Source organism: Strigops habroptila, chromosome 5 (genome assembly GCF_004027225.2).
Source record: "Strigops habroptila isolate Jane chromosome 5, bStrHab1.2.pri, whole genome shotgun sequence".
In the NCBI taxonomy this organism is placed as follows: domain Eukaryota; kingdom Metazoa; phylum Chordata; class Aves; order Psittaciformes; family Psittacidae; genus Strigops; species Strigops habroptila.
This window is the reverse complement of record NC_044281.2, coordinates 67,715,137-67,727,941: the sequence shown is the minus strand read 5'-3', so window position 1 is coordinate 67,727,941 and position 12,805 is coordinate 67,715,137. Positions and strand designations below refer to the sequence as shown.

Here is a 12,805-nt window from a genome sequence, read left to right as displayed (position 1 = left end):
TTTCCCAGGGAAGGACCTAGCACCCACCCAGCTATGGGTGCAGAGGGCTGCCTGGTGAGGGGAACATCACCCAGCCCCGGTGATGCTGAGTCCTGCGTCGACCCATGGTCTGGGTCAGGACTCCAAGAGCCTTCTAGGCCCAGCACCAGTATGTGCCAGCAGTTTGGAGCCCTCTCTACCCGTGCCTATGTGTCCACCACAGCTGGCCATGAAGTGCACATCTGGATGTGAAGAGCACAGCCACATGCCTGCAGTGCACACAAACACCCCGTTTATTGTTTGACACCAAAACAATCACAGCCTTGGAAAGAGTCAGGCTCCCTGCAAAAATAAATACATTTTTGAGCAAGGGGCCTGGTGAGCAGGGTCCCGCTGGCCAGCAGCGCAGGCTGCAGTGGTACGGATGGGACAAGCTGCTCTGAGCCCACAGGGTCTAGTGGAGGGGGGGTAAAGTCCCACCTGGGGCAGTGCAAGAGGCAACCCCCCTCCCATGTGCAATGGGGCATGGTCACATAATGGGAATTGGGGGTTTCCACTGGGGGTCCCAACCTGCTCCCCAGCACTCAGAAGGCAGCGCAGCAGACAGAGGAGCTGTGTCCATCTCAACTGTGGCCGTGCTGTGGGCAGCTCTAATGCCTTGTGGCTGGCCGAGGGATTCTGTAGAAGTTGAATGTGGGAGGCCTGCAGAACCAAGGTCACCTGTGTCACCTCCAGCCACAGAAGGGAGCCAGGATGCGCTAGGATGGCCACACGTCATCCCACTCCTGTCACCCAGACCCACAGGAGAGACAGTACGGAGACCTCCCACACAGCCCACCAGCTTGGGGGCGGCTGGGAGCAGCAGCACCCCCAACTTGGGAGTGTGGGAAGATGATGGCACCCCAGAATGGGTCCCACGTCCCCAGTCCTCCCCTGATACCAGCACGCTCCTTGGCCTGCACTAGCCCTGTTCCCCTCCTCACCCCCTCCCTCTGTGCCCTGTCCCCCCTCATGCCACAGGAGTTGCCCCCCACCCCACACAGGCACTGCCACTGCTACTTACATCTCCACAACTTCACTCCTGGAGGGGAGAAAAAAGAGGGGACAGCGTTAATGGGGCAAGAAGATGCCTCCTGGCACAGCCCAGCATCTCTCAGTGAGACAAGGTCTCTCTCAGAGCACACAAGGAGAACACAGGGGCTGCAGGGTGCTGTGGTCTGCTCCATCATGACTGCCACATCTGGATGGACACAGAGCATGGGCTCCTACAGCCCCCAGAACGTGGCTGCCCCCAGAGCACCATTGCTCCCTCCCTGGGCAGGCAGAGCGGGGTGCCATGCTTACCACCTCATTGGCACACAGCTCCCCGGTGCCACGATTTCAGTTCCCCCATTTCCAGGCACTGAGCCCGTGTCTCCAACCAGCTCAGCTGCTGGCTGCAGGGGAAGTGAAAGACACCGGGGCCGCCGGTGGGGACACCAGGCACACTGCAGGCAGGGCACAGCCTGTCTCACCACCATGTCACCACGTACAGCCCCAGCAGAGGTCCTGGGAGAGCTGGGGCATGCAGCGGGGAGGAGCGGGGCAGGCAGGGAGGAAGGCTGGCTAGGGCCACACTGGGCATGAGGTGCTGCAAACACTGGCTCCCCGGACAGAGGGGTGGCAGGCGGGGGGCCAGGGAACCCCCAGCAAACCAGCTGCACTGCAGGGCCAAGACATAGGCCTTAGCAGCTGGAAATCCAACTGGAAACCTCTCTCAGAGCTGTACTGGCAGTGGGGCTGCTGGTCAGAGAGCACTTGGAGGGACAGGGAAAGGGCCCCAGAAGGCTGGGGGATAGCCCTGGGTCACCGGTGGCCGTGGGTACATGAACAAGCACTGCACCCTCGTGGCAACACCACCAACCATGCAGCGTGTTGCGTTCTGCGCAGCATCCACCTGTGTTCCCGTTTGGAGCCCCGGCACAAACCAGGGTGCAAAACAGAGTGAGTCAGTGGTGGACCCTCAAGCCAGGCTGGGGGCTGCAGCCACGCCATGCAAGCCAGGCTCCTTCCTCTGAGGAAGCCACTTCATCCCAAGCCGCTTGCCCCCAGCCTGTGTTACTTTAGGATCAGCCCCACAGGCTGCCATGAGGCACACAAAGGGGCTGTTTGCACTGTGCAGGGGGGACCCCAGACCCAGTGCGGTCATGGGGAGGGGGGTGACTCCTCACCTGTAGACATCAGCAATGTTCATGCGGCGGTAAAACTTGGCAAGTCTGACAGCCAGGATGATGCTGGGCAGCAGGAAGAAGGTGCACCAGCCCAGGCTGAACCAGAAGGCATTCTGCGTGCAGGGGAGAGCCATCAGGGCCCAGACAGTGACTGGAAGAGTCTCTTCCAGCCCCCTGCAGACCACCCATCCATCTCTTCTCACAGCCTGGCCTTTGCTCTTATCCACAGCAATCCACTCGGGAGGTGCTAAGCCCTGCTTGCTCAGAGAGAGGTACTCCTCATCCTGTGCATGATGGGACCTCAATGCCACCCCACATACGTGTGCCACCCCACACACTGCTGCCCCACTCACCACAGAGTCCAGGATGTAGTCACAGGTGATGGCCTCCATGTTATCCAGGGTCTGAGCTACGGTCTTGCAACGTGCAACATATTCCGTCAGCTGGGGACACGATGGGGACAGGACATGTAAGTGGCCCCAGAACCCTGCAGCCTGTCCTCCCCTTTCCTCCACCCCAACAAGGAAGGCCCAACTCACCCCGCTCTTGGCCCAGGAGATGTAGGTCTCAAAGAAGTCCAACAGCTCCTCCAGGAAGGCCTGTGTCTCCTGGAGGGGCACAAGGAGATAATGGAGATGCAGCACACCCAGCCCACTCCATGCCCCCTCTGTGTCAGGATCAGGGCCGTCAGACCACCTCAACCCAGCAGCGATGGGGCTGCAAGCCTTCCCCACCCCTTCGCCTGGGGAGCCATAAGGGCAGGAGGCACCCAGAGGTGCAGGGGACCCCCAGGGAAGATGACAGGGCAGGATGAACAGCCAGATGATTTTTGGCATCCCTGCGCAGAAGGAGGTCTTGATCTGGGGGTCCAGTCACAACCCCATGAGGTGGCCCTGCAGCAGGGCAAGGTGAGCTCACATTCTTGATGATGTTTGTGATCTCCCTATCCAGGAACTCCTGGGTTTTGCCGGCTTCGTTCAGCGCAGTGTTTGTCTGTGCCTGGGGTGAAAGGTGCTCTCAGCAGTGTGATGGGGAAGCAGGGTCCCCGCATCTCTCCCTTCCTGCCTGGCAGCAATCCCTGGGGCGCAGCAGCTCTGAGCTGTGGTGTCCCCAGCAATCACACTGGTAGTGCCCAAGTACCTTGGGTGGAGGGAGTCTGTGCCTGGCAGGGTCCATGGTGTGGTCCTCCCCCCTCTGCCCCATAAGCAGCCCCTACAGTGCATGCTGGGGAGTCCCACAGCAGCCACCAGCCCCCCAGACTGCAGGTTTGCTCCCACCACCTCCAGCATGGGACCTCAAGGGCGCTTTGCAGGGTGCCCTGGATTGGGGTGCACTCGGGACACCCCCTTATGCAGCTTACCTGGAGCTCAGAAGCCCTGCTCTGCACGAAGTGGATATTCTCCTTCAGGCTTTGCTGTGGGTGGAGAGAAGGGGTTCAGAGGCGCGGAGCCCACAGCTCAGCTGAGACCGTGACAGCAGGCTCCAAGCTCTGTGGGAGCACAAGCCAGAACCCCCAGGACCTTCCCACTGTGACATTACTTACAAGCTCCCCAGAGAAGCTCATCTGCATCTCCTCATCCAGCTCCCTCAGCTTGCTAGCATCAGCCTCCAGCTCCTCTTTCACATCCACGCCCTGGAGGAGCTGCAGTCAGTGGTGTGCCCCAGCATGGGATCTCTGCCCCACCACAGCCATCTGATGTGGGGCCAGGCTGGAGAAAAGAGCTGGTACCCAGCTCAGTACCCAGACAGGTCTGCAGAGCCTGTCCCACTGTCCCACACAGCCAGTGGCTTTGGGGACAGGGTGGCCATGGTCCCAAGGTGCCATGGTCTCTCACCTCTGTGTCTGCCAGCTTCTCCAGCTCTGCAGCCAGATCTAGGAGGCTTCCCTGGGTCACATTCTGATCCAGCTGGAAAAGGCAGAGACAGAGCCATGAGAATGGGGTTCACAGGGGGGCCATGCTCCATCCCTGCAGGGCAGAGTGGAGCCAAGTCCTCCTGCATGGAGGAGGTGCCCCAAGGGATGAGACGGATGGCAGGGGACACCCCGGGAGCCTGCAGTGGGACTCCCACAGCAGCAAAGGGGAGGGAGCAGTGGAATCCCTTAACACATATCCAGACCCCACATCCCACCACCAGGGCTCCCAGCCCACCTGCTCCAGGGTGAGGGTGAAGTCGGGGGGCTGCCCGGCCTGGCTGGCATTTGTCAGCAAGTCCTTCTGGCTCTGGCTGAGCAGGGAGATGGGGTCCAGGGTGATGTTCATCTTCTCAAAGGCCGTGGAGATCTCTCCTGTGTACTGCCAGAACAAGGGGAGCCGTCATGGGGCACGGTGCTGGCCCCATACCGTATCCCCAGCGCCAGCCCGGCACCCACAGCTCTGACCCCAGACCCTGGCACCCCTGCACTCACCTCGCTGATGTTCAAGAGCTCATCCAGGGACACGCGCTGGTCCAAGTGCAGCGTTTGCCACAGGGCAGTGTCTTGCTGGCACTGCCTGCAGGATGAGGGCATGGGGCTGAAAACAGGGCAGGCAGGGGCCACCCTCTCCCAGGAGTTGCGCCTTGCTCCTTCCCTGGCATCAGCACTTGCCAATGCAGCCCCCATCCGAGGGAGCATCTGAGGGTGCTGAGCAGTTGTACCCCTCCCCAAAGACACAGTGCCAGGGCTGGGACCCACCTGTAGATCTCTGAGAAGTTAGTTGTGCCATCCTCCAGGCCCAGCAGCTCTGACAAGTTAAAGCCAGGGATCACGCCAGGGGTGTCCAGGATCTGAGAGGAGGGAAAAGATGGGGAACCTAGGGATGGTGAAGGGCAGGACGCCTGGGAGGAGCATCCTGAACCACACAGCAATGCCTCCACTGCACCAGCAGCCCTCGGAAAGGTGGCAATGGGTCTGGGCAGGGGTGTCTCTGCATGGGGAGCTCACCTGGAAGAGCTCCTGGCTGTGCCAGGGCTCGCAGACAAGCATGTAGGTGTTCCCCCCTAGCACAAAGGTGACCGCCACCAGCAGCATCAGCAGCCAGGAGAAGATGAAGCTGAAGCCAACCCCTCTGCCGGGATAGAGACACTGTCAGCACCCAAGGCCCCATGCCCTGGTGTTGATGATCTCCATTGCTAACAGAGCCTGGATCCTGCCCACCCCTTGGCCCACAGCAATGCCAGGAAGCATCACCATTCCCACAAGCACATCTCCACCCTGCCTTCAGTCCCCTCAGGCTGTAGCCTGAGGCTCAGAACCTGGCATAGCTTTTCAAGACACCACCGACCTGCAGAGGTGCAGGACCCCCCCCACATGTGCCAGGTCCCTGCCAGTGATGGTTGAACAGGCTCTGCTTGAACGCCTTTCACCAGCACCATGTTTTACCCTTGCTTTTACCACCTGCATGGCGAGTTACCACCATGCAGGCCATTAAGCCACAGTAACTTGATGATTTAAGAGCTTGAGTATCCCCTGGCCAGCCCTGTCCACCCATCCCACTGCTCCCACACATGTCCTCGGCAGCCGAGGGAGCCTCACGCCATGAAGAAGTTCCCGCCGGCATTGGAGAGGCTGCTGCGCTGGGTGGGCAGCACGTTTTCCTTCAGCCCCAGGGGCCCCAGCACCAGGCCAAAAACATTGCAGAGGACCACCAGCAGCACCAGGAAGCACAGGAGGACACACACACTCCACCTGGGGCAAGAGGAGCGGCAGAGGTCACAGCAGGACATGGTGCCCCAAGCAGTGCCCAGCATCCCACCAGCTAGGGAGGAAAAAGCCCCCAGGCATCCCGCCAGGGAAGGGGCATGGGTGGCTGCAAGGCACAGCTCTGGCCACCCTGCACCAAGCAAGCCCCCACCTCTGGAAACTGGTGGAGGCAGAGCTTGAGCCTCTCTGGACAAGGGAGCCAGGGGCCGGCAGCATCCCCTCGCCTACCTGAGCCCATCCAAGGCAATGGTCTGTTCCCTGTACTCATTCAGCATCGATGTGGCATTGCCCACAAAGGCCCCAACATTCTCCTCCATGCTCACAAATGGCAACTGCTCCTGCAAGCTCCTGATCTCCTGCCTGATGTGGCCCAGCTCGGCCTGGGTCTCTGCAGGGGATGGGGACAGGTTGGTGCTGCAAGGTGCTGCCAGAGCCTGGGGCAGCAGGGAGCCAGAAGGACAGCCAGGGCTGCAGGCAGCAGAGTGGCAGCGGGAGGTGGGGGGGTCCAGACAGGGATGGGGTGAGAATGGAGGAGAAAGCCCTAGGAGAGGGATAATTCAGCACACGGGGCACAGAGCCCTGCTTACTTGTCACCACATCCTTGGACCCCTCTTGCACCTTGTCAGTGATTGCGTTCAGCGTGTCGTTCACCTGCATCCAGGGGGGCACAGTGTATAGCTCATGTCCCTGCCTGCAGCCCAGGGCTGAGCAGCACATCCCCTCCATCCCCAGATCCCAGCGGCACAGGGCAGCCAGGCTTCCCTAGCACCCATCCACCACATGAGCACCCAAGGGTGGTGGGACAGCAGGCAGGCCCTGGACAAGGCAGACCTCCAGCCAGCCTTTCTCTCTGTTGACAGCAATTTACTGCCATCAGGCTCTTCTCATTCCCTTGCAGCACAGCCCCAGCAGCACCCAGGCACAGGGGGACCCCTTACCGTCTCCAAATCATGCGCTATGTTGGAGGCAGACACATCACTCAGTGCCTCCAGCTGCTGCTCCACACTGGGGATCTGTGGGGAAGAGCCTGTGGTGAGGAGGGTGCGGGGGGCCAGAGGGACCCTCACCCCACATGCTGCTCCTCCTCACCGTGCTGAAGTTGGTGCTGAAGGCCAGGCTGTGCAGGGACACGCTGCTGCAGGGCTGGCCACAGCGCTGCAGGGTCTGGTTGAGCCCATCCCGCAGGCTGGCCAGCCGCTCGCTGTAGTTGCTCTGCAGAGCTTCAAGGTGCGAGCGAGTGCTGGCAATGCTGCTGTAGGCGTCCGACAGTGTCTTCATCTCTAGGGGGACAGCACAGGGCTCAGGGCCTCATCCTGCCAGTCCTCATCTGGCTGAACCTCAGGGACCCACCAAAACATGCGACATAGCGGCACCCCCCAAAGTCCCAGTATTTGCCCCAAGCTGCAGCTGGGAGGCCAGATGGATCCCCCTGCTCCCTGGGAGCCTTACCCAAGCATCTACCTATCCCAGCTCTCAGCTCCAGCATCCCCCCCCCCCAAGTCCCTTCCAAGGGATGGGGCCATTACCTTGCAAAAGGCTCTGGAGGGATCCTAGTGCCCCGTCTGTGCCGTTCCTGATGACCGACATGATCATGCCACCCAGGTTGAGCCCAATGTCTGCAGAGATGGGAAAGGGTGTCAATGATGGGGTCTCAGGGTTTGCAGCTGACTCCCCCCTTCCCAGGACACCATCCCACTCCCACCACAGGCAGGGGGCAGAGGGGACACCCCCACCCTGCTGCCACCAGCATCACCCTCCCCAGAGAGGAGGGGAAAAGAAGTAGCTGGAGCAGAGCAGGAGCCTGGGGGAGCCCCCAAACCCACTCCCTTAAACATCCCCATGAGAGCCAGCCCAGCAGCCCCCAGAGCCAGCAAGCATCTGCAGGGCAGCAAAGCACCCATGCAGCACCCCAGCCCAGCAGGGCAGCTTGCCATGGGTGCATTGGGGGTGCTCCAAACCCCTCTGTTGTATGCCCTCACCCTGGAGGCTGCGGTTGGCATGGCCCAGCGGCACGTCGCTGCTGTCGATGATGTAATTGATTTGCTGCAGGAACAGAGATGGGGTGTCAGAGAGGACCCTTCCCCAGGGGGCTATTTGGGCTGCTGTACCCCCCCGGCCCCTTGCCCCCCATCAGACACTCCAGCCAGGGAAGGGGAACCAGGCGTGCCTGGGGGATGGAGGCCACATAGATGTGGACGTTGTTGAGGGTGGTGTTGACGTTGGGGAAGGTGCCGCGCACAGCCTGGGAGAAGCGAGTGTTGCTGATCAAGGCGCAGACACCACCAGCCCTGCAAGGGAAGGGTGGCAGGGTCAGTGTGTGGGAAGCTCATCCCTGGTGCTTCCACCAGGACCCTCCCGAATCCACCCGCACCAACCCCAGGCTGCAGGGTCCGCTGATGGCTGCTTCCAGAGCATCCCTGCACACAACCACGGGACCAGAGAGGAGGAACATGGGAAAGTGAGGCACAGGGGAGCAGCCCGGTGCCTGGTGCACCCGCAGTTCCCACAGCAAAGCTGTTGGGAACACGCAGCCCCCCAGGGCCAGCTCCCCACCGCCGCCGCTTCCTCTCCTTTGTCCCGCCGTGCTGGGATCTGCTCCTGTGAACAATGGCAGCTTCCTGACACGGCCGCCAAACGCCGACGTTTCCACCCGCCCCTGGGTCCCATCCGGAGCCTCCCGGGCAGCGCACTCACAGGAGGAGAGCGGAGACCAGCAGGACGGAGACCCAGAGCGCCCGGCGCCGGCAGCCCATCTGCCGGCCCTGCTTCTGGTACATGCGGCCCCCGCAGTTCCCGCAGCAGCGGCAGCAGCAGAAGCAGCATCCCACCAGCGGCACGAGGAGGATGAAGAGCAGCCCGATGGCTACGCAGACCAGGAAACCCAGCTCGTACAGCAGCAGCTGGGAGAGGAAGAGTGAAAGGCAGCATAACACTGGTGAAGGCTCCCCTGCTCTGAGGGTCCTGTCCAGACCTCCAGGGGTTGCACATCTCCCCTTGCTGCCAGCCAGCACCCAGGGCTCAGCCTCAGAGCAGCACCCACCAGCCCATGGTGCTCTGGGCCTGCTGGCTCCCTGCCCTGGCTGCCCGCTCACCTCCTCGACTTGCTCCCCAGTAGTTTTCTCACCCTCTGACTGCCCAAAACCTGTGATGAGTTCTGGGGAAAAAGGAGAGGGGAGGGCAGTGAGCAGGTGCTGGGCCCCTGGGTGCTCTCCAGGAGGGCCCCAGCACCCTGCTCAGCCCAGAGAGGGGCTCCCAGCACTGGGCTTTACCTCCAGTGCTGCGGCTCAGAGTGGCTGTAAGTGCATGGCATGTTTCTCCCTTCCAGCTGCCCCTCCTCAGCCTTGTGTCACACAGCCCTTTTGCACCCAGCAGAAGCACTGCACCCCAGGCTCACAGGGGTCCCCAGAGCAAGGGGGTCCTCGCCCCAGGAGGATACTCCAACAGTCATGTTGGCTGCCCTTGAGCTGCTCTTCTGCAGCCCATCCCATGCAGTTCGAGGGTGCTATGAATGCTGGGGCAAAGGTGCCCCATCACGCTGCCTCCTGATCCCCAGAGCTCGTCCTGCCCATGCCTCATGGCATCATGCGAGCATTGCCGGCACATGGTGTGATCATACCCCGTTATCTGTGTGACACTAACAAGGCCACAGAGCTATTGCGTTGTTTGCCAGCCGCACGTTTGCCTGCAAGTTGCTGGCATGCGGGGGCTCGCCCCAGTGAAGGAGGAAGCACAAGTGCCAGCAGCCAGAGTGGCAGAACCCCCCGCAAGAGTGGGCAGCACTTGCCCCAGGGCATCGAGCAGCCACAGGGTCCTGGTGTCACCCATGTGGACCTGCCACGGCTTCAGGACAGAGATGTGCCAGCCACACATCCCCTTGCAGGAGGAGGAGGGAGGGCGCTGACAAGCTGGGCAGTGTGCAAGGAGTGCCGGCAGTGCTGCCCTGTGGGTACTGGGACACACTGCTTTTGGTGGCCCCAAGCCAGATCCTGCCTAAGTACACGTTGTCACCGGCAAGCACAGAGGGCTGCAAGTCAGGCAAGCACCCCGCAAGCTCACAGGCAGCACAGGATTTGCTCTGCACCTTCTGCCTGGCATGAAGATACCTGGAGGGAGGATGGGGCAGGACTCTGCAAGGTGTCACTGTCCCCAAAGCCTCCTCTGGGTTCCACCTGAGACTGCCCCACAGTTATGATGGGATGCAGGCAGGATACAGCTGGCAGTGCTGAGGGACCCCACTCCATTCCCTACCCCACCATACCCCTCTTAACCCAGCACCCCAGCATTTAAATGCTGGATGGACAGTCCCAGTGCAGGAGGGTTCAGGCTCAATCAGGACCCTGCTCCTGCAGCACCCCCACCCCGTGGCCAGCCCCCCATCACCGTGCACCCACCTATGGGCAGGGCGTTGGGCTGCACCATCCGCAGGAATCCATGGACCATCCCCACCAGGCCCGGAGTGCTGCTCCCCGGCGCCTCGGGGCCAGGGCCATACACAGGCTGCGGGATATTCCCCATCAGCTCCATCGCGGCAGCTCCGGTGAGAACCTGGGCACAGACAGGGGCTGTCGGTGTGGTTGTGTGCAGGGCCTGCCCTACCTCCTGCCTCCAAGCAGGAAATGTGGGGAGAGAAAAATAAGGCACCTGCCAGGTGCTGCCCGGAAGGAAAGAGCTGCGGGACAGCACCGAGCAAAGGTGGGGATCCTGACCGCAGCGGGGCGGGGGACCAGGCAGGAGGTGCCCAGCAGAGAGGCTGTGGGGGATGTAGCAGAGACCAAGCACTTACCCTTGTCCTCCGGCACCTCTGTGCCTGCACGTCTGCCTCGGGCCCGGCCGCACAGCGCCAGCACCCGCGTTTTGTGGCTTATTTAAGTTTCAGCTGCTTGCCGGGGAAGGCGGCGATGCCGGCATCGCCCCACCCTGCCCCTGTCACCTCCTGGCACACGGCCACCCCGGGCTGACTCTCTGTACCCGGGTCAGGGTCACCACCAACCTGCCCCAGCCGGGGAGAGGGGACAGCCCCGTCGCTGCAGAGCTGCCGTGCCCTTTCTGGTTTCCTCCTCTTGATTTCCTCACCCGCGGTGATCCCGAGAGCAGCCATCCCGCCTGCTCCACCCCAGCACCAGCTGCATTCCTTCAGGATGGGGTGCATTGCGCCGGCCACAGCTTCAGCACAGACCAACCACAGAACTAGGCTTTGCATTTAAAACTCTCTCCGAAATGGGACGTTGCAGCAAACCCAGCGTTTTCCACAGGCACCCCAGTCCCCCCAGTGTGGGACAGCCTCCCTGTCCCACAGGACAGGAGGATCCTCGGGGTCCCCAGGATGACTTCCCCTCCAAGGCTGGAGGTCTGCCCGGCTCCATCCCCGCCCCCTGTCCACCGAGGGGGTCTCCACGCCGCGGGACCCACGCGTGGCTCTGCCCCTGCCACCGCCCGTGGTCCCTCACCCCCGCTCGGCCGCCGGGGTCCCGGGAGAGGGAGCCGGGGGCAGGGAGGGGGTTCCCGGCGGTCGGTCCCGGTCGTGCCGCGGACGCACCCGGTGGGCGCGGGGCAGGAGCCCCGGGGGTCGCGTCCCGGCGGGCGGCGACGGCAGCAAGAGCTCCTCAGCACTGCTCAGCCCCGCACCGAGACCGCGGGGCAGGCGGCCCTGGGAGGGGTGGGCAGGGCCGGACGGGGCCGCCCCTTCCGCCCCGGCCCCTCGGGGTCTGCCCGGGGCGTGCGGCCGCCCTGGACCCCGCCTCTGCCGGAGGGACTCCCCTGCACCCGCCCCGCGCCTGCCCCATCCCACCATGACACCCTGCTCCTGCCCCCCAGAGACCCCGGCTCCGGTCCGGGAGAGCCCACTGCCCCCAGGACGCCCGCCCCATGCCCAGGTGATGCTCCCGCACTGCCCCACAGACCCAGCTCTGGCCCCACACTGCCAGACCCATGCCGGCTCCTCCAGCAGCCCACCCTGCCACAGCTTGATGCCCAGAGCCCCCCACGCTGCCCACCTTGCCCCCATGCCAGCCTTCAGCCGTGCCCCACACCTCCCTGGGGCAGCCAGTGCTCCCAGCATGGCCGTTGGTCCCTGCCCAAGCCCCGTGTCCCTGCATGGGGCACCATGTGCTTTTGGACAGGCCCAGCAAGGAGTCTGCCATACCCTGTCCTTTGCACGGTGTCGTGGTTTAAACCAGGCTCCTGGCACCCCAGTTCTAGTGGTTTACTAGCTGCCACCTTCCCAGTTACTGCTTCGTGTTCCCTGGCACGAGCAAGTGTCACTGCTTTCCATGTCCTTGGGCGAAGGCGGCACGGGAAGGCAGCCCTGCCTCGGCGTTTCCGCTTGGCCTGGCTGGGTGCCGGGTGCCAGGGCACCATGTGGGACCCTCTATCTCAGCACTGGCACCAGGGCAGGACAGGGAGGCACAGATGCAGGAGGTAAACCAAAGCAGGAAGTAACACATTTTTCTCAGCCCTGGGGCTGATGTGGGGAGGGAGGTTTGGGGGTTTTGCGGGCAAGCTTGGTCTTCCCAGCTCAGACCTCAACTCCAAAGTGTTGTTTCAGGGCTCTCCACCAGCCCCTAGGGAGGCACATGCAGAACTGGGCACCAGGGACCCCGCATGGGATGGGGACAGCTGCCCTGGTGCTGTGCTCCCCCAGATCCATGTGTGCCCCGCTCCCCATGGCTGTTGTGAGGGCAAGATCTAGCCAGGCATCCACAGGATCCTTTGCAGATGGAACAATCTGCTTCTGCACAGCATCGCTCCCCTTCAGCCCAGGGCACCCTACTGAGGCTGCCAGAGCTCAGTGCATGTCAGGAGGGAGGGTGCCGACACCTCAGCCCCAGGGTGCCACCACGCCATGGGCTCACTGGGGCCACCCTGCTCCAGCCATGAGCTCCCGCCATGGCTCACGTATCCTGCAGCGCCCTGACCCTAGCCCTGTCAGGGGGAA

General features: G+C 62.6%; 1 protein-coding gene across 3 annotated transcripts; it reads right to left on the bottom strand.

Annotated features, from left to right (window-relative positions):
- Positions 1-254: 254 nt before the first annotated feature.
- Positions 255-10,720, bottom strand: LOC115608974 (prominin-1-A-like). Of its 3 annotated transcripts, XR_003991702.1 has the most exons (25): positions 10,263-10,720; positions 8,964-9,025; positions 8,566-8,771; positions 8,039-8,159; positions 7,851-7,914; positions 7,398-7,487; positions 6,961-7,151; positions 6,810-6,884; positions 6,459-6,522; positions 6,100-6,259; positions 5,704-5,856; positions 5,113-5,236; positions 4,864-4,955; positions 4,597-4,681; positions 4,340-4,483; positions 4,025-4,096; positions 3,733-3,822; positions 3,550-3,603; positions 3,108-3,188; positions 2,729-2,797; positions 2,543-2,632; positions 2,190-2,302; positions 1,043-1,060; positions 550-681; positions 255-321 (listed from the first exon to the last, which is right to left on the bottom strand). XR_003991702.1 is itself a non-coding variant. In XM_030488554.1 (24 exons), exons 1-24 carry the CDS (start codon positions 10,393-10,395, stop codon positions 630-632), a joined length of 2,403 nt encoding a protein of 800 aa, XP_030344414.1. In that variant the 5' UTR covers positions 10,396-10,720; the 3' UTR covers positions 255-629. The 3 variants fall into 3 exon arrangements, 2 of the variants coding, with proteins under 2 accessions (XP_030344414.1, XP_030344415.1); XM_030488554.1 differs by having other exon boundaries at positions 255-681; XM_030488555.1 differs by lacking the exon at positions 8,964-9,025 and having other exon boundaries at positions 255-681; positions 10,263-10,285.
- Between the last annotated feature and the right edge of the window lie 2,085 nt (positions 10,721-12,805).